This window comes from Moschus berezovskii, chromosome 6 (genome assembly GCF_049115385.1).
Source record: "Moschus berezovskii isolate FMDL1 chromosome 6, NW_MosBer_1.0, whole genome shotgun sequence".
Lineage (NCBI taxonomy): Eukaryota > Metazoa > Chordata > Mammalia > Artiodactyla > Moschidae > Moschus > Moschus berezovskii.
The window spans coordinates 103,047,756-103,068,933 of NC_142465.1; the positions used below are offsets into that span (position 1 = coordinate 103,047,756).

The 21,178-nt window shown below is 45.9% G+C and overlaps 1 protein-coding gene and 2 long non-coding RNA genes across 6 annotated transcripts in view; 2 read left to right on the forward strand and 1 right to left on the reverse strand.

The window, feature by feature from the left end:
* The first annotated feature begins 207 nt into the window (after positions 1–207).
* Positions 208–13,922, forward strand: LOC148777698 (uncharacterized). The gene is made up of 3 exons (XR_016037673.1): positions 208–318; positions 12,416–12,541; positions 13,797–13,922. It is a non-coding gene; the product is annotated as an uncharacterized LOC148777698 (long non-coding RNA).
* ETV6 (ETS variant transcription factor 6) overlaps positions 11,483–21,178 on the reverse strand; it is a 284,029-nt gene continuing 274,333 nt past the window's right edge. For 3 of the 4 annotated variants that reach the window (XM_088837320.1, XM_088837317.1, XM_088837319.1), the window contains exons 5-7: positions 17,480–17,622; positions 15,546–15,646; positions 11,483–11,919 (exon numbers count right to left, since the gene is read on the reverse strand). In XM_088837320.1, the coding sequence (XP_088693446.1) occupies positions 11,814–11,919; positions 15,546–15,646; positions 17,480–17,622 (350 nt within the window). In that variant the 3' untranslated portion in view covers positions 11,483–11,813. Of the gene's footprint in view, positions 11,920–15,541; positions 15,647–17,479; positions 17,623–21,178 lie in introns of those variants that run through there. The other variant, XM_088837318.1, reaches the window with a different exon arrangement.
* On the forward strand, positions 17,985–21,012 carry LOC148777699 (uncharacterized). Its single transcript, XR_016037672.1, has 3 exons — positions 17,985–18,101; positions 20,286–20,463; positions 20,609–21,012. It is a non-coding gene; the product is annotated as an uncharacterized LOC148777699 (long non-coding RNA).

Below are 21,178 nucleotides of genomic sequence, written 5' to 3' on the forward strand. Positions count from 1 at the left end.
AAAACAAAGGACAGGAATGTTTCAGAATAATTTGAGGTTGACTGGCCTGGGGCTGTTGGGCTGGACCTGTTAGAACTGTGCTGTGGCCTGAGCAGTCTCCCAAGAACTGGGTTCCTCTGTGGAGCTCCCAGCAGGGGATGTGCTTTGGCAAGTTGGAGCCACCCAAAGGTTGGCACTTTAGCACCCAGAATTATAAAGGGAGGGAGACTAAAGGAGCTGCTGCATCATGACACCATATAATTATTTCACATTGGTGTAATTCTTGCTTGACTACTGGTTAAGTCACCTTTGCGTCTGAGATGGAAGAAGTCTTTGTAGGTGAGCATAGAACTGAACTGGGTATCCTTTTTCCTCCTTTTTAAAATTATTATTTTTTCTTTTCCATTATGGTTTATTGTAGGATCTATATAACACAGTTCCCTGTGCTATACAATAGGACAATGTTGTTTATCTGTTCTATATGTAATAGTCTATATGTAATACAGACTAAAATATCTGTTCTGTATGTAATACCTGCTCATCCCAGGCTCCCAGTCTATCCTTCTCTATCCCCTCTTGACCAATACAAGCTGTTCTCAATGTCTGTGAATCTGTTTCTGTTTCATAGATAAGTTCATTTCTGTCATATTTTAGATTCCACATGTAAGTGATATCATATGGTATCTGTTTTTCCTTTCTGACTTAATTTGCTTGGTATGATAATCTCTAGTTCCATCCATATCACTGCAAATGGCATTATTTTATTCTTTTTTGTGGCTGAGTAATATTCCATCATATATATATGTGTGTATGTGTGTGTGCATGCACATATATATATCATATCTTTATCCATTCAACTGTTGATGGACATTTAGGTTGTTTCCATTGAACTGGGTGTTCTTCATGGCAAGTGTCTTAACCCAGAGGCAGGACAAGATGCAGGAGTCCCTAAAGTCACGTCTCTTCCTACACTTATATTGGATGAGTCAGTCCACACCCTTCATGGAAAAGGACTCTATGGTCCTCAGGGATGGTCAGGTGTCCATGGGTCCCCAGCAATATTTGATGATGACCATGGTGTTCATACTGGCAGTAGAGGGAGAGAATTAAGCATCTCCCAACAAGGGAGCTATATCTGAGCCTCTAAAATCCTGATTACACCTAAACCAAAACCCAATTTTCCTTTCAATAGAAAACATTTCTGTTAGTGGGGGTGGATTTGGAGAAAGCTCTCATTGGAGTTTTCCTGTTCTCCTGGGTTTTCCTCATGCAGGGAACTGGGTTAGGGGATATTAGAGAAAGTAAAGGAAAGAACTCCAAGCTGAATTGCCCAAAGCAGGTTTCAAATTCCTTGGAGAGTTTGCCTTCATTTGCTGATTTGACTAACCAGTTCTAAGTGGATGCAAATGGCCTCTGCAGGCTTTTACTAGGAGGAAGAGGCTCAGGGAGGGGATGAGCTTGCAAATTTCTAATCCTAGGGGAGGCTCCTCCTTTAGGACTCCCCAGTTTGTATTGCAAGGTAACTACCTCATTTTGGTCAAGGTTTTGACTAAGGGTCTCATGGGTACCTTGAGAAGGGGACATGACAATTCAGTTGACTAGAAACTAAAGGTCTAATATCCCTCAGGGATTGTCATTGACTGATTTTCCCATGTGGAGTTCTATAAAATCAGAACTATAGAAATGTAATGCTGGCAGTTGTTCAGTCACTAAGTTGTGTTTGACTTTTTATGCCTCCATGGGCTGTAGCCTGCCGGGCTCTCTTATCCATGGGATTTCCCAAGCAAGAATATACTGGAGTAGGTTGCCATTTTCTTCTCCAGGGGATCATCCCAAACCAGGGATTGAACCCATGACTCCTGCATTGGCAGGCGGATTCTTAACCACTGAGCCACTGAGGTGCTGGCAGGGCAGTGTGTATATACATTGAGGTGGGGTAGAGTTTGGCAGGCAGGAAAGAGGGATAAGAACTAACGTGGATGTGCCAGATTGTTACACATGTTTTTCATTGAACCATTTCAGTGGTTCATTGAGGAAAATAGTTCTGGAAACAAAGACTCAAGCCTTCAGTGAATTGCTTGAGACAGTGCTTAGATGGGATTAGACCCCAGTACAACTGCTGTTCCTCCTGCTTCCCCACACATCTCTGGAAAGAGGAGATTCTCCCCTGGTCATGTGCATGGACTCCAGAAAAGCAGGAGGCCAGCCATGGACAAAGATGGTCAGGGTGTCTCACCAGCTGACCAGCTGGACCGCCTGGTTTCCCAAACACCCAGACTTCTAGGGTTTCCCTGTGTCCAGGGCTCTTTTCAGGGGTGTCATTCTCATTTCCCAGTCCCCAGACTGAACCCAAATAACATTATTTTGTGCACCAGGCTGACCTGGGACTTCCTTAACAAGAAGGAGAAAACAAAACCAAAGACCCTCACAAAGCAATTTAAAATAGAACAAAACCTACACACTTCCTAAAGCTATCGAACTGGGACAAAACTAGATCAAAACACCTTCAGTAAAGCTGAATCGAGGCAATTGTTTCCCGTGAGTCCAGAGCAAAAGATTAATTTCATTGACTGCTCTGGGGCTCCTTGAGGCTGAAAACGTGGTCCAGGGAGCATCCTGGACTGGGGATCCTGGCTCAGACACCCCCAGGGTGTGGGTAGCTTAGGCCGCTCCTCACCAGGCCAAGCTCTGACCCCTCATTTGTAGAGCAATGGGGTTGTACTTGGTACATGGTGTCCAAACTCAAGCTAAATAAAACCTGTAGAAACTTTTTCAGAAGGTTATCTCCTTGGGTATTCCTAACATGTAGAACTGATAAAAGCAGAGCTGACATTTGAAGACATGGAGGCAGAGAGAGGTTAAGCCAACTGTCCGAGGTCGGGGAGCGAGTGAAAGGAGAGTGGGATTGGAGGCAGGTGTTTTGACCGCTCTTGTCTAAACACTCCGTAACTGCTTGTGTTGGGAACCAGTCTACGTAAGGGCATCCCCAGTGGTTCAGCGGTAAAGAATCTACCTGCGATGCAGGAGACCCTGGTTTGATTTCCCGAGTTGTGAAGATCTGCTGGAGAAGGGAACAGCTACCCATGCCAGTATTCTTGGGTTTCCCTTGTGGCTAAGTTGGTAAAGAGTCCACCTGCAATGCGGGAGACCTGGCTTTGATCCCTGGGTTGGGAAGATACCCTGGAGAAGGGAATGGCTACCCACTCCAGCATTCTGGCCTGGAGAATTCTATGGACTGTATAGTCCATGGGGTTGCAAAGAGTCAGATATGACTGACTGACTTTCACTATGTAAGGGATACAGAATTAGAAACTTGGTACCAATGAATCCAGGTCTGTACCTGGGATCCCTGAAGTGACTGGCAGAGTGGAGGTTGGACATTGATGCTCAAGCTGACAGGATCCTCAGGCGGACAAAATCAGCATCCTTGCTGATCCTGCCCTGTCTCTAACACTGTTCTGCTCCTGACACAGCAGATCATTCCTTGATGACTTTGCAGGCTTTTCCTCCAGACCAAAGGTCTGCTGTCTGGATATATCTCTTTGCCTGTAATTGCAATAGGTTGAGTTCTGAGACCAAAGATTCAGCCAATAACGCTGTTTATCAGGATTGAGGGATTTCTTTTATTAACTCATTTAAGAACCCTTTCATATGCTTCCCAGGAGGCTGCCTACTTCAGAGATTTGCAGAAGGAAAGGGAAGAGGGAATGTGAATTACTGAATAGTGAGAAGTATTTTGCCAACATGACAGACAGAAGAAATCATTTTAAAACACATTTGGAAGATGGTTTCATTTCAGTAGACATGTAATCTGTCTTTTCTGTGTGAGTGACTAACACTACCTGTTATGAATGGAAAGATAACTGTCTTTCGGGGTAGCTTTAGATAACGTAAAAATGTCGATGTGTTCAGTACATGTGATTAATTTATTTTATACCTAAAAGAGAAGTGTTTTCTCCCAGCCTGTAGCTTGTCTTTTCATTTAACAGTGACTTTTGAAGAGCAAATTTTAATTTTGATAAAATCCAATTTGTCAACAATTAAAAAAAATTATACTTAATTTTTAAAACAATAAATTGTAATTATCTTAAGGGAAATTTTAATGGATTATAATTTATTTTTAAAATTATAATTTACGGGGATGACCTGGAGGGAGGATATGGGGAAGAGGGAGGGGAGGGGGTTCAAGAAAGGGAACACATGTCCACCTGGGGCGGATTCATGTCAATGTATGGCAAAACCAACCAATATATTAATGTAAGGTAATTTGCCTCCAATAAAATAAAAAAAAAATAAAAAAATAAAATTATAATTTAAAAGATAGTTATCTTAATGGAAATGTTAATCTTTATCTTTTTAAAAAAATCATTTATTTGGCTGTGCCAGGACTTAGTTGCATTGTGCAGGATCTTCATTGCTGTGTGAGGGCGCTTTAGTTGCAGTAGGCAGGCAAGATCTTTAGCTGTGGCATGTAGGATCTAGGTCTGACCAGGGAACAAAGTGGGCCCCCGGCATTTCTTTCTTTTATGGATTGTGTTTTTGGTGTCATATCTAAGAAATCTTTGTCTAACTCAAGTGAACTCTCACTCTACTCTCACTGAAAGCACTTATTCAGAAACAGACGTGCCAGGCAGCACATGAGGGGCTGGTCATATGAAAGTGCATAAAACACTCTCTTGCCCTCTGAGAGCCCTAGTAAGGACAGTGTGGTGAGCAGTCCACGGCAGACAGGCAGCTAGTTGCACTCATAGAGCGCTTGCCATTGGGTCAGCAAGGAGCGGGTGCTAAGTGCTCTCAGGAAGCAGAGACCAACTCAAGTAATCTGACATGGAATCTCATGACCAAAACTCTGGTTGAAGGGACAGGCATGGAGACTCTCGGAGGATTCTTGAAGAGTGTTGCTAAGAGGGTTTGGGGAGAGAGAGAGTGGTCTTCTACTACCTTGAAAAATAATTGTCAGAATTTATGCAGTGGGTTTTACTAGCAGAGATCTACCTCATCAGTCCAGCAGGAATGAGGTCCTTAAAAAAGATGAATCTGTAAGAGGCAACACTGAGGACACTGCCTGAGATTGTCTGCTGTTGATGCCATAGAAGATCTGTCATCTGTCCTGTTGTCTTTTGGAACAAGAATGGCTTCCTCAGCTTTCTGTCTGCTCACACTACTCAGGATTGGTCTTTCTAAGTTGTCAACATTAGAGATAGCTGGGTGAAGAATGTACATGAACTCTCTACTATTTTTTGTGGTTATTTTATAATTGGAGGAAAATTGCTTTACAGTGTTATATTGGTAACTCTCTTATTATTTTTGGAAAAAAAATTGATCTTTCTAGAGGCTAAAAGAGAGGCAGTGATGCCAGGAATTCTCTCCCTCCCTGCCATGATGCTGACCATGAATCTTGTTGTAACGTCTGTGTGAAGGTCCAGGACGTGAGTAGTTATTCCTTTACTCAGCAGATGTTTGATCACCGTGTTTACTCTTGTTGCTGCTCTAAAAGGAGAGCAAGCAAACTTTCTTGAAGAGCGGAGCTGGCCCTGGGGACAATTCTAGAGAAGGAATTGGCAACAGGATACACCAGAGAGAGAGAGGCGAGCTCAGCGTGGCTTGAAGGTCAGAATTTCAGGGCTTGACGGGAGATCACTGGCCCCGTGCTACTCAAAGTGTGGTTCAAGGATCAGCCTCATCAGAATTACTGGGATCTTCTGTTAAAAATGCCGTTATCTCCAGCCTCACCCATAGAGTAGGGGAGCAGAGTAGATCTTCTGCCCCTGCTTCCAAAGATGGTGACGTTACTGACAAAATCTGCTTTTTATCCATATCCCCAGGTGATTCGAAGCACTTTTAGGTTTGAGAAGTGCTGATCTGGTCCAGTGGTTCTGGAGTCTCTTGCAAAAAACCCCGGGCTAAGTGCTCACCTGGGCTCTGCTTAACAATTCCAGAGACAGCCAGCCAAGGGTGGTTAGTACATGAGAACGATTCTTTTCTTTTTAGACTAGGCTAGTTAGGCAGACTGTGGGTAGAAGGGGATGAATTGCTGTGCTCTAATTTGCAAGTGGAGGTCCGCAGTTAGAGTCACCCTTTGAAACAGATAATCTTTATAGCACACAGATGTCCTAAGAGGTTTGGAGGAAGCAGGAAGAGGACTTTGGTCCATTTAGCCTCCTTCCACAGTATATATAGTATTGGGGGAAAAGCTAGCATTATTGTGAGAATGATTCATGCCAGTTAGTTATCATCAATTAATGTGTGTATTTCCTTTAATTGGCCACATGCTCTTTTTCATACTATGATGAATAGATTGATGCTAGCAGTAGCTCCCCGGAGAAGGCAATGGCAACCCACTCCAGTACTCTTGCCTGGAAAATCCCATGGATGGAAGAGCCTGGTAGTCTGCAGTCCATGGAGTCGCTAAGGGTTGGACATGACTGAGCGACCTCACTTTCACTTTTCATGTGCATGCATTGGAGAAGGAAATGGCAACCCACTGCAGTGTTCCTGCCTGGAGAATCCCAGGGACAGGGGAGCCTGTTGGGCTGCCATCTATGGTGTTGCACAGAGTCAGACACGACTGCAGCGACTTAGCAGCAGCAGCAGCAGCAGCGGCTCCCAGACTTGAGCATGCATCAGATCACACAGACATCTTTGTAAACAAGATTTCTAAGCCCTATTCCCAAAGTTTTTGATTCAGTTGATGGGACAGGAACCATCATTTCCATTTCTAGCAGTTCTCAGGGGATATGATACTGGTTATAGAAGTAGTAGCTTCAGATGCATTACATAGGAAATACATAGACCCTTATTATTGTATTTTTAAAATGTTTATGTATTTGGCTGCACTGGGTCTTACTTGTGGTGTGCATGCATGCTAAGTAGCTTCAATTGTGTCTGACTCTCTGCAACCCTGTGGACTGTAGCCCACCAGGCTCCTCTGTCCATGGGGTTTCTCCAGGCAAGAATATTGGAGTGGGTTCCCATGCCCTCCTCCAGGGGATCTTCCCAACCCAGGGATGGAACCCATGTCCCTTAAGTCTCCTGCATTGGCAAGTGGGTTCTTTACCACTAGGGCCACCTGAGAAGACCTCCAGGTCATGGGTCATAGAATAACCTAGGACACGTTAAAATACAAAAATAACCTCACAACATTCTCTGAGAGTGTTGTTTTTAAACATTGATTCTAAATTTCTGCTTCTGCAACCTACATCCAAGTTGCTTATAAGCAGTGTAAATTGCTTTCATTGCTTTGTTTTCCGTTCTTTCAGCTTCTACCCAATGCAGATGGCAGGTAGATAGTTCTGATCCACTGCAGGATGTCTGATGTTGGGGTCATAAATGGCTACTGGTGGGCACGGGGCTCCACTGGTCAGCGTGGTGGAGACCTTCTGAGAGTGGGGGTGGCTCTGAGTTGTGTGATGGTTGGGCTTCCAGGTCTTTATTGCCCTGGGTATAGTCACATGTTCTACCCTACATTCCTGACCTCATCACCTATACTCGCACACCCGTGATTTCAGTAGAATTGAGGGAGCACTTCTACTGTGGGAGGACCCAGGGATCTTTAACTCCTGGCGTCAAGTCAGTCTGCAGCAGACTGACCAATCTTTGGCGCAGCGCAGCACCCAGGCATTTCTGATTGGGGTTCCTTCTGGAAGATTTCTCCACCTGCGGCAGCCGCTCAGATCTGAACCATGTGCGCTGACCTTTCCGGTGCCGCTTGTTCAAAGATTGCCTGCAGACTTCTCTGTGATGGAGGCTTCCTGCCAGTGAGAAGCCAGGGCCACACTTCCCACCATAACTAAGCGTAGACAGGATGCACCTCACTGGACCACCTGGCCTGACTCCACAGTATTAAAAACAGACTCAGATTTTTTTATAAAAAATTTATTGAGATGATGCAATTATAGGCTTTTCTTTAAAAATTATTTGCAACTCACTGGCCCTGAGAAAAGGCATTTTTTTTTGTTTTTCTTTTTTTTTTGTTACATTCATTTGATTCAGTCCCTTATAAACCCCACACCTCATAAAACAACAAGAGATTAGAAATTAAAAAAAAAAATTCTAGATTCAGTCTGGGTTGCAGGTGGTTGCAGTCACAGAGAGAAATGGTGAAGTGTCCACTTGGCATGTGCGAAAGATTCAGGGAGTTGTTTAGTGTTGATGCAGATGAGGCCAGAAGAGTATCAGGTTAGTCTTCTGTGGTTGGCAGGGATCACTGTCACCGCCCCCGCCCCCGGCTGACCCCCCACGGCCCTCGGATCACTCCATCATTGCTCAGAAGAGGACCAGGCTGAGTGGGTAAAAACTAGCACCGCGTTGCTTGGGCGAAGAAACCGCCCTTTGTTCTTTGTGTGTTTCCCCCAGTTTTTACCTTCAGCTTCCCGGGTGGGAATGGGTCAGATGGGATAACCGGGGCTGGATCCCAGTCCTAATTCTGACCCTGGCATGCCGTCTGCTCCTGGGACAAGTCATACGGCCTGATACTCAGATTTCCCTTCTTCAAAAGGAGAGCTAATGTTTCAAACATATGTTGGATCCTAGGCAGTGAACGGTGGAGGTGGTGGTTACCCAGGCAATTAGGTACATCCTGTCATGGCCTTTAACTTTCAGCTAAATCTACATTCTCATCTGGACAAAGTATCAGTGTAGGAAGATAATGGAGCAGAGGGTTCTAAACATACTGTTGAAAGGAGAGTAATCCATTAGTTGTTCCTCATTGCTCATGGGGACATGTCCACCCGCCAAAGGATTCGGAACATCCCATGATGTTCCCTCAGGCAAGACAAAGTCACCTGGGGACAGAAAGATCTTAGAGATAATGTTACTCCCCTGGAGCCAGTCCAGCCACTTGCCACTGCTTTCTTCTGATGGAAAGGAGACACCCTGGCTACCTCAAGGGGTAGGGAAGAGAAGATGCTAGAGAATTTCAAGATCCAAGTGAGAATGTCCGCCTTGGACACTGCTGGTGGGTAAGGTTGCTCCTGCAGCACTGTTCTGCATCTTCCTTTCCCAGTTTCTCATGCTGCAAGCCAAGAGCTCCCATGATGGCAGCAGGGAAAGGCCAACTATTCCGACCATGAACATGCCCTTAATTTGGTCCCAGATGAGATTTTTGTCGCCCCTAGTGCTTAGTGTTGAAGTGAGACATTTCATGCTGGAAAGCTCTTGGAGGGCAAGGATGGTGCCTAACTCTTGGGACTCAGTGTCAAGCAGGTGCTCTACCCAAGTTGGCTAAACTGAACCTGCAATCTTTTGGGTCTGCTGTGGACATGATGTATCCCTACTGTCAGCATCACTCAAAGATTCCCTCAAAGAACCAATGAGAAGAACCTCTGCCATTAAGGGAATGAACAGAAGACCAGTAACAGTAATATCTGGATGGACAATAAAGACTGAATTGGAGTTGACACCTTCTATTTCTCCAAGTGGCTGACGGTGCCAGCCTATGTCTTACAGACTCTTAGAGGATATTGCTTTAAATACAGAAACCCTAGGGACAAAGGGGAATTTCCCCTCCACAATTCAACTGTTAAGATTCTTTGGACCACAAGAGCCTGAGTCCTTACACCTGGGTGAACGGAGTGAGATGCTCTGATCTCAGGGAAGAGCAGCGACAAACCCAGGTCTCTGATGTCACATCACACAAAAAGCCTCAGTGATGATCCACCCTTTCTCTCCAGCCCTTCAACTCAGTGACTTCCCCAGGTATTTGGCTTAATCTCCCCGTTTGAGAGCCAACATCAGTCACCTTCCAGGCTGGAAGGTTATCCCTGTGTGCTGCTGATACTCTTGAAAGACATCTGTAGCACGCTGGGTTTCATCCCCATTAGAGCAGACTGAGCACAAACCCTTCCTTTATCAGGGGACCCTCGAGCCCACACTGGAGGTCCCTGACCTCACTTCAGGCCCAGCACTCTAGAAGGTGGACTAGGGGAAAGTGTGCAATGGTGGGAGGAGGCTGGCCACCTCCATGCATCTCTCTGTGGTCTCATAAGAGGCAGGTACATTTCCAGTGTCCTTGAACGACAGTCGATCTGTTTGTCCCCTCCCACTCCCTGCAGGCTGGAGTACTTGTCGGTAGGGGTGGGGAGGGGATAGGAGAATTGCTCCTGCCTGTCTGCCCACAACCCCCGCCTGCCTGACTCCATCAGAAATGGCTTGAGGACATGCCTGGAGGTCTGTTGGCTTCATCTGCAAGCGCTGCTGACAGTGCAGACATGAACCCTGGGGGGCCATGAGGTGCTGGCCCAATGGAGTAGAAGAAGCGGAGAGAAACCAGGAGGGCATGCTTTGTAAGGCAGGTCTAATCTTTCCGAGTAAAAAAAGACCGTACTCCTAATATTGGATTCCGAGCCTGTATTGGAAGAGTTGATTTAAGTGGCTAGAAAAGGAAAAAAAAAAGTCTAAGCTTTCTAAAAATATCTGTTATCATCAAAAGTACTAAGAGGTGGCACCTTCCTCAAAAGATGTGACTGATCTTACTGTGAGGTGAAAAAGAGCCACGCACGAGTCCATTTTGAAACACAGCAAGGGAAGAAGGAAAAAGGGAAAAAATGAGGAATCTGAGGAATTTCCCGTCTGCCCAGGCTTGGCAAACACCGCTGACAACTGAAACGACACACTCCTGGATCCTCCCTCTCAAATGCCCTGTGTCCTGTGGGGACCAGGAAACTTAAAAAAAAAAAATGCTAGGAATTGGGGGAAAAAAAGAGAGGATATAAAACTGACTGTAAGATGTCCTTTGGGATAGAGCAGAGAAGACCCTCTGTAACCTGCTCTGGGATAATCCACAACGCCACCAAAGACTTGTCATCTAGTTTCTGGACCATAAGGCTTGTGTTGTCTTTTGTCTTTTTGTTTTTTTTGCTCTGCAGCACTTGCAAACTAAGCCCATGATGCTGGGGCTTCCAGATAATCTGGACAGCCTTATGCTCCAGGGAACCACCAAGCCTCACGGTCCTCACAGCCAGTCGGGGTGGCCTGCTGGACTCGCATGTATCTTTCCAGAGAACAGCAGCATCTCTGGGGCATCTCCGGCAGGGAGCCAGATGCTGGGATGCAGGTTTGATTTTTGTGGTGCCAGCTGCAAAGCACCCAGACCACGTATTCCAATGTACAGGTGCGGAAAATTCCCAAGCCTCTCCAAGAGGCTGAACTCTGCTGAAAGGGCATCTGAAGTTCAACAGCCAGTGAGGTGGGAGGACAGAGCAGGGGCCAGGAAGGAAAGGGAGCCAGAGAGAGAAGAGAGCTGTCCTTTTCACTTTATCTTTTGTAAGAGCATCTTTTTTTTTTTTTCCTTTTTTCCAGCCAAGACCCAATAGCAACAGGAACAAACCTGATCCACGTGGTAGGGTCAAGAGGAACCTGAACCCTTTGCAAATATTCTCTCTCCTGACCAGCTGGGCTTCTGCACTTTGTGAGATTTGCAAAAGAAAAAAAAAATATATATATATATAATAGATATGTATTTCCATAGGAAAACAGCCTCGGATGTCTTCCCCTATATGAATGATGAAAAGTCAAACTGCATGGTCTTTTTAAAAAAAAGAATAAAAACACCATGAAACTAACAATAGGTGGAGGGGGAGGGGGAGGAATCACAGACAAGAGATTCCGATCGAGAAGGAACCATGACAAGTCCCAGGCTGGTGCCCTCGGCCAGAATTCCAGCGCCGCCTTTGCTGAGTGGTTTGTCTAAGGTGCTCCGCGGGGTCCCTCGCGCTGGGCGACAGGAGTGTTACTGCCACATCCGTGTCTCTTCCTTTCTGCTCCATCTTGCCCCATCCATCCTGGGGAGCAGGGTGCCCTTGGCTGCTGGCCCACTAAACCGGGAACCACTTCCTTCAACAGTCGTCTTCTTGGTATATTTGCTCATCCAGCTCCTGGGACTCAAGGTGCTCCAGACGGTCTGTTCGGCCACTCATGATTTCATCTGGGGTCTTCATAAACCTTTGGAAGAGGAAATGGTGGCATGAAGAGGTTACAGTTCCCTAAATCTGTCTTCACCTTGAACTCTTTAAAAAGAGGGGCCCGTCACCTTTACATAGATGGAGGGCTACTAAACCTGGTCTTTAATGCTAACCTAGCATTTTCTTAGATACCCCAGGCTCTCACTGCTTGAAATCTGGCAAAGTAACTATAAAAAAGGCTGGGAGGATAGTGAAGAAGATGGAGCAAGCAGTGCATTCCTGCACGACCATCCGAGAGGGCCCTGGGAGATATATACCCATCTCCATCCCAGACTATAAGCCCAAGTGATGGTATTTAAAACTTGAATCTAGCTTGAAGGATACAATTAAATGCTGGATGGAAAGCTTGGGTAACAGGGTCAGATAGTGGAGCTTTTGGAAATTAGAAAGGCCAAGAGAAAGACATATTTTGGAGTTATCACTGATGCACCCTAAATGCTAGCCATTCACTCCCTTTATTCTGTCTTCCTCGGCAGCTGGGTGCCTGCAGCAAGCCTCATCTTCTCGGTCACTGGGTTCATTTGGAAGAAACATCAGTGGCACATTCTGACCGTGACCATGGTTCAGGAAGGGAGCCTGGGTGCAAGCGTTCCATCCTTACGGTAGGAAGGCCCTTTCCACAACCTACACACCATTCCCTTCCCCTGTACTCTGCCCAGTAACATATGACCTGTCTTAGAACAGGCATTTTCTGTCCTCACTCCACATTCAAAAGCCTATGACAACTTGTCAAGGATTCCCGCTTTGGCCTGCTCTTTGGACCTCTCTGTCATCTCAACCCAGGAAACTCCTGTGTTCCACTGTTTACGAGGGTGAACTCTATTCCAGTCCGGCCAGTCTTTTTTTCTGATGCAAGTCACAGCTCATGCTGACCTCCAAATTTTTAGCTTTGCCTTTGTTTGGAACCCTCTTGACTCCTTCCCTCTTGACCGACTCATTCTCTGAGCTCGATCTCACCATCAAAGAACCGAAAATCTCCAAGCATCCCTACAATTTAACACTTTACTCAATTACATACCCGGTTCCATAGTGAGACGCCTTCGTTTTGGGGCAAGTCTGGTTTTCGATGTTCACTTCCTCAAAAACGACTAATCCCTTGTCACAAATAGCGCTCTTCTTTCCTTCTATCTTATTGAAATCACTACTGGAAGCCTGTGAGCCTTCCACCTCTGACTACTTTTCTTTTCTGCCCATTATTGCTCATCTTTTCAAGCAGGGTGATCTGTAGCATCCGTAGCCTGTTTTCCACTTTTATCCTGTAGCTAAAACTTTTCCCTCGACATCTGAAGTCACTAATCATCCCCTCCAGGCTGAGTCCTCAGATGTGCTGTGTCTGACCCTATCTTTGGATGGCTCTTCCATATTAAGTTTCTAATACTTCCCACCAGGCTTGTTCAGAAACATTATCAAAAGCCTCCTGAGGTTATATAAAACTGATATAAAATGTAACCCTCTATCTTCTAGGAGCTTATGACCTACTTGTGGGGAGGAGTTCACATGTACAGCTATTAAAAATGTAAACCACGGTGTGGCGTAGGGCCAAGAGAACTCAAGAGATGACGAAAGAAGATATTTGGGTGTGTTTGAGCCACTGAAGGTGGCCTCATAAAGAGAAGTAGACTTGAGGTAGACTTGGTGGTTTATATGTTTAAAATGTTAAAGCGATCTACATTTCTAACATAGGGAACCATATTAGTGTTGGAGGGCAGCTGGCAATGTGTATTAAGAAACTAGGTGGCAGGGGAATGGACCAGAAATAGAGATTGCTGAATCTAGGTGTCAATTGTGAAGAATAGACATCAGCCTCCACTGCCCGGAAAGCAATAATAATGTGTCCGCCTTGCTTTCATCTTCCAGGTCTCATGGGAGTACTTGCCATTGGTAGATTCTAACCTGGAACCTGGTGGTAAGAAATCTCAGGAAATGAGGTTCCTAATCTTCCAGCCCCTGCAACACAGACTGGAGTTGGAACGGAGCCAGTGGACAGGCCAGCACAGGGGTCACTGGGATGTAGGAAGGCTCAAAGATAACTCTGGTGTAAAGGTTGGTTGCTTAAACAATGGTGATGCCACTGCTGATGTAACAGGAATTCTGAGGGTAGGTGGATGTCCAGTATGGGAAGAAGGCTGGTCTTGAACATTTCATGTCTGAGATACTAATGTGATATTTAAGTGGATCTCTCTTAGAAGAAGCTCTTGAACATTAACCACTTACTGACCAGAGACTGACTCATACATCTTTTGTTACCCAAATGTTATTGATTGGAGTGTTTCAGTATTTCAATTCCATAATAAATTCGATTCTGCAAAAATCCCCTGGTCAATAATGTGTTAAGATTTAGAATTCCAGGGAGATTTTATAGCTGCATGTAGAGACTTGAGAGCCCCATCATGGAGGTGATAACTAAGCTATGTCATGGGATCCACTCATCCAGGAAACTAGTATAGAGTGGGAGGAACAGTAGCCACGGACTGAGTTTAGGGTGGATGAAGAGAAGGCATCAGCAGAGCCAGAGAAAGGAGGGGTCTCTTTGCATTTTATTCTGTTTCCAGCTCTTGAAAAGCCTTCTCTGTTTCTTTTGAAGATCACAGTTGTTTTTACTGCCCCTAAGTTACCATGCCCTCCCAGCACTAACACCCAGGTTCTCTGCTCTTTCGGATAAGTAATTACCCCAGTGAGCTGGTGCACTCATACACAGTGTCATTCAGTCTCTTTCTACCCCAATCCACATCTCAAGCCCCATCTGCAACTCTTCTGTCCCACCTGCCAAAACCCAGAACCTAAGGTCTGGGGCCACCTTCTCCTCAGTTTCATGTGGTCTCAACACATCAATTACCACCAGTGTCAGAAGGCTATGTCTACCTCTCCTGATTGGTCCCTTAAGATACCTTCTTCTTCCTTTTCTAACTGTATCTATGGCGGTAGGTGAAGCGGTCAGAACTTGTGAGCTGGGAGGAATTCTGGAAAGAGGAATGTCTAGTCCAGCAGCTTTCAGACATTTATAATGCACTGTCATAAATATATTTTGCACTGTGACTCATCACACACATGCTTACACACACACCCGACTACCCCAGAAACACAATTTTCATGAATCCACACTCTTAATTCATATGACACAGTCTGATATTTTCAACTCTATCCTTTCCTATTCAGTTCTATTTCATTAAAAAAAAAACTGATTCATTAAATCTGTTTTATGACTCACTAACATTAGGTCATGACAAAAGCGGTCCAGTGTTGGCAACCTGGAGGTCTAGATTTGTTTAGTCCCTTTCTTTGCTCCTCTGATTAGCTCCTCTGATTGCTCCCTTTAACTATACTGGATATAGATGCCAGATAATACTGTTTGATCACTGCATTATTTTAAAGGTGAGTCAGACTGTGTTGATTTACTTTCGGCTTTCTTCTAGGACCGACATAAGTAAACAAAAAAATTTTTTTTCTTAAATTCTAACCAACCAGCAACCTGGTCTCCAGTGAGCAGCACTGACGGCTCTGAGGATCAGACAGGCAGGTAGAGACCTCAATAGTCTCCCTCCTCCGTCTTATTTCAAGAAAACAATATTCTCCCAGAAGAAGGAAAGGAGAAAAAGGAAGTGCTACCTGAACAAAAGCCTTTGTCCCGGCTCCTTCCTGATAATGTTTAGTTTGTAGTAGTGGCGCAGGGCTCTGGACATTTTCTCATAGGTCATGTTTGTTCTGTTCTGTTTGTTCAAAGGAGGAACAGAGAGAAAAAAAAAGCACAAAGACACAATGAAATGAACCTCAGAAATAGGCGCTGGAGGAGTTATTCACATCCAGCTCCACGGGTGTTCCCATAGCCCTGCCAGGCCCACCCTGGGCTCTGTCCCACGTGTCCTTGGCCGAGGTCTCTCCTAAGGTGAGTCCAGCCAACAAAGCACATCCCGCCACGGCCTCCCCGACTTCCTCTCCCAGGACCCCGCTCTGTTGTGCCCGAGGAATTTCCTGCGGGTCCCCCTATCTGGGGTCATCCTTCACCTTCTGACCCACAGAGAATTTCTCTTCCTTTTGCCCTTTTTAAAAAAGAAAAAACAACACACAAAAAAGTGACCTTTCTCAAACTTGTGCTTCTCGTGTGTCATTTTAAGGAAGAGATTTTTTTGTTTAAATTCCTGTTGTGGAAGCAAGAATACAGTGGTTCCGAGCCCTGGGGCAAGGGCACCCTGTGGGAGCTGTGGAGCGATCTTTCTCAGTGACTCACGGGATGGAGGGTGTCCGTGGGGCCTGGCCATATTTGGTCATGGCCTCTGGCAGGTTCTCCTTAGCGGGGCCAGAGCACAGGCTGCCTGCCATCCGGGAAACTGCAGCTGGGGCAGAGCTCGGCAGGGCCTCCCCTGGGCCCTCCCCTTTGGCTCATCTGGAGAGGGGCCTTCATGGTGTCTTGTCAGTTCTGTCCTATGTCTATCTGCCTGTGGCCAGGCCTGGATCTTGGTGACTTTTTTTTTTTAAGTAGGAATATTGATTTCTCTCAATTTTTTTTTTTTAAACAGGGGAACTCTTTATTTTATTTTCCTGTGATAATAACACCAAACGTGAGATCTATCCTCTTAAAGTGTTAGGTGGGTAACACAGCACTTAATACAGTGTTAACTGTAGGTACACTGTTGTACAGCAGACTCTAGAACTTACTCATCTTGATTAATGGAAGCTTTCTGTCCATTGGTTGGTAACTCCCCATTTGTCCCTCTCTTCCCAACCCCTGGCAACACCAGTCCACTCCTGGCCTCATGAAATTTGTCTATTTTAGATCTAACTTCATTTAAGTGAAATCAGGCAGTATTTGTCTTTCTGTGACTGGCTTAGTTCACTCAGCATCCTGTCCTTAAGGTTCATCCATGTTGCCACAGGCAGCCGAATCTTTTTAAAAAGCGTAATAATACTCCATTGTGTGTATACAGCTCGATTTCCTTATCCATTCATCTATCCATGATGTTGAGGTACCCGCCTTTTACATCTATGTACTTTAATGATTTTTTTAAACTATAAAGGACTAAATCTGTTATATTCGATTCCCTCTTCCCAAGCTGGAAAAACTGTGGGGCAGTCAGAATTCTTGCCGAGTTTGCTTTTCAGGGAGATGTTTTACAGTCAGAGGATAAGCATTTTCCGTGTAGAACTAGGCTTTTGTGACCATGGGAGTGTCTAACTGAGTGGAACAGAAGCGACACCTCCCAAAGGCCCCTTGTGAGTTACAAAGTGCTGCAGTGCATCCCTTGTCCCCAGTTCTTTGCTGGCGTGGGCAGCAGCAGAGCCAGACCATGGTTACTCATCACGAGGCCGATCAGACCGGGAGATGCTGAGTTAACTGCAGCCTGGCACGAGGAACACATGGAAAGGGGTATCTTTAATTACTTCCTTCCCTTTGCAACTGTCTTAATTGTTTGTCCAGTGAGAAATAAACTGAATAATTACAGGCCAACTTAGGAAGCAGAAGACAGACAATTACCCTCCAACCCAGGGACAAAAACTGGATTTGGGGCCTAGTTTATGGAACAAATGTCTGATGCTCTTTTTACCTTATGGTTTCCCCACAGTCGAGCCAGTCCATTGGGATCCACTATCCGGAATATTTTGGATTCTTTGTCCTCCCATCGGATGAAGTTTTCGTACCGGCTGTCAGAAAGCAACTGATAGACGTAATCCCAAAGCAGTCTACAATCTACAGAGGAAAAGGGCAAGAAAACACCGTTGACAAGGCTGCTTGTAAGTATGAAGAGCAAGAATCAAGAAAATAATCGAGGAACCGCTTTTGCCTTCTTTGGATTGAGTCCAACCGCCTTGTTTTGGGAATTGTTTGGCAGTCCAGTGGTTAGGACTCTGCGCTTTCCCTGCTGAGGGCCCGGGTTCGATCCCGCAAGCCAAAACAAAAAACAACAAAATTTTTACAGTGAGGAGACCAAGGCACAGAGAGCCGTGGGAGATGGCAACCTCTGACCCGTGGAAACCTTCAAGACCATCCTGGCCCTGACCTTCCCTCCCCACAACCTCAGATGAGGACACAGCAACCCAGAAAGAGGAAAGGACAGGTCTACGGTCATGACCCACGATTTGAACTGGAGCAGAGCCCACAGGAGGGAAAGAACAAGCTCTCACAGGAAATGAATTGGTTCGGAAAAGAGGCTGAAGACAGGTTGGCAGGTAAAAGGGCAGAGAGTGCCCTCATGTTCCAGAGAGGGCGGTGGGGTGTCAGTGGTGGGGTGTCAGGTCCTTTGGTGGGGGGACAGTGCACAGATGCAGATGTGATGACTGAGGCTGGCTGTGGGAAAGGAGACCCATGTGGTTTAAGACAACAGTCACCTCAGAGCTAATTTGGAAGTTTTAAAAACAGTTTTATTATAATGGAATCCGGGTAGAAAGGAACCCAGGGCACAAAAAAAAAAAATCCATTTCTCCATGTGCAGAACAGATGTTGGATCGCTTGGTTAGACAACACATCTTCCTTAGCACAGGCCAGGTGCTAGGCTAGGCCGTGCCTTTTGGCTATGGGTTGGCAAATTCCACAAGAGGCAGATTGCACACCTTGACCTTGTTCTAGCGCTTACTGGATTAGTGCCAGATGGGATGTGGCCTGCTCCCCTGGCACAGCCTTGACAGGTGGATGGGGGCAGATGTGGACTTTGCAGCTCCAGTTGATGCAGGACCAGCCTCGGGATGGGAGTCAGAGACTCACGTTCCCAGGTGTGCACTGCTGTTTTGGGGAGCACTGGCCAGCATGGCTGGTTTAAATGAGTGATTACGGACACAGTATATATGTTCTTCACTTTACCAGTGTTATTTCTAACCCTCACTTGGCGGGCCACCTCCTTCCTAATCCTCTTATGTCCCGGGTCACAAGAAGATCTGAACTCTGGGGCTTCTGTATGGCCAGGAGCCACTTCCTGATGTCAGGTGAGGCCTGGCACACCTGGGCAGGGGGAACGTCTAATTTTGACTTGGGCTATCTCAGTAGCAACACATTCACCTCCCAGGGCACAAAACACACCCTCCTCGGGCACACGTTTACAGGAGGAATTGAGTCAGGTCGCGACGGGCAAGTTTTTTAAATCTTCCTGAGGTTCCTCTTTTATGAAAGGCGAGTGACAACAGTGACTCTTTCCAGGACTACTGTATGAGCGATGATGTGAGTGAATTAGACAGTAAGGAGTGTCATGCTGACGGTGCGTGTGCTGGGTGCTGCCTGCAGGCACGGGGCCACGCGTGCCTCCAGCCACTTGCTTCTGACCCTCAGGACAGCCGGTGCAGCCGGCGCTGTCGCTGTTCCTACTTCATGGCTGAGGAAGCTGGGGCTTACAGGGTTTGGTCATCGGCTCAAAGGCACAGCTTATGACACAGGTCAGAGTCTGTGCCACACATCCTGCTGAGAACTCTGTTCTCGGAGAAGTTGGTTCACAGGTGTCTATTAGTCAAGCTTTAGGACTTTTCCAAGCAAGATGAGTGTGTCCTTTGTGAAACCCAGCTTTCCCTCAGAACAGCAGAAGGGACTGGCACACAGTGCAGCATTTTCCAGGAGGGAAAAGTGTGAAAGTGTTAGTTGCTCAGTCGTGTCTGACTCTGTGACCCCCATGGACTGTAGCCCGCCAGGCTCCTCTGTCCATGGGGGTTCTCCAGGCAAGAATACTGGAGGGGTTGTCATTCCCTTCTCCAGGGGCTCTTCCCCACCCATGGTTTGAACTGGGTTTCCTGAATTGCAGGCAGATTCTTTACCATCTGAGCCACCAGGGAAGTATCTTTTAGGCAGCAACCGTGAAACTTAAATTGGACATGCATTAAAATTAAAATGACCAGTTTAAAAAAAATCTATTTCTTCAGTTACTTATGCTTTAAATGTCATATCTAAGAAATAGTTGCCTACTCCATGGTCACAAATACTTCTGCCTATGTTTTCTTCTGAGAGTTTTACATTTTCAGTTATCTCTTTTTTTTTTTTATTTGGGTGTACTGAGAGGCATGCGGAACTTCCCTGACCAGGGATCCAACATGAGCCCCCTGAGTGGAAGCATGGAGTCTTAACCACTGGACCACCAGGAAGTCTGATCTTTAGTATCCCTTACTGTATCCCTTTTTCCCCTGATTGATCTGTCTCTAAAATTTAATGTGGAGATTTCTCTGGCAGTCCAGTGGTTAAGACCCAGCCCCCTTCCACTGCAGGGAGTGCAGGTTCGTTCCCTGATCAGGGAAGCTAAGATCCCACATGGCCTGCAGCCAAAAACTCAAAACATAATACAGGGGCAATACTGTGTAACAAATCCAGTAAAGATTTAAAAAATGGTGCACATTAAAAAAAAATTAAGTTGACATGTGGTTTCTTGTGTTTCACCAAAGGACCCGTGGTGTCCATCTTAGAGAGTTTCTGCTGTTTGAACCCCATGCTTACCAGAAAGCTGGCCAGCGATTGTTACCAACCCTACCTGTTGCTGTGCTCGTGGTTGCCAGAGGGGGGTGCTAAGGAGCAGAGAGACAGCAAGGGGACCAGTCCCAGCAAGAGGAAATACCTTGGGAGGTGAGTGCCACACGATCCCAGACTGAGAATAACCGAGCTCATTTTTAAGGCACTTGTAAGAGGGCGACTCCAGGCAAAGTGGTGAAGCAGGCAGTGTCATTCTCCCTCTCTGCCACCTCCTCGTCTTACATCATTTTTATTATAGGTGAAAAAATAGAGAACTGAAGCGAAAGAGTGACGTCGATCAGCTGTGTCCGACTCTTTGTGGCCCTACGGACTGTAGCCTACCAGGCTCCTCCATCTATGGGATTCTCCAGGCAAGAGTACTGGAGTGGGTTGCATTTCCTTCTCCAATAGAGAACTGAATTGCAGTTGAATTGTCCAGTTTGTGTCTTACCGTCAAACAGCAGATGGGTTTTAATTTCCGACAATCTCTTCCAAGTGGAAGCCATCTGACAGAACCAAACATTATCACAAAAAATGCCCTTCCACTAGGAGGAACAAAGGTGGTTTGTGAAGACCTGCTTGTCCATGTTTCTTGACAGGGTTGATGACACCTTTTGGATGCTTGTGGATGGGGAATGAGATTCTCTAGAGTGAATCATTTTAATAGGCTAATAATTAAAAAAAAAACTGATTTGGTCATCTTTAGCAGTTTGATAGAAAGAACAATTTTAGCCCATATGAAGGTAAGCGATATATGGGCAGTCCTTCTCAACCTCAAGAACTTCCTGGAGCTGAAGTGTAAGATGAGTGTTGTCTTGACACCATCTGC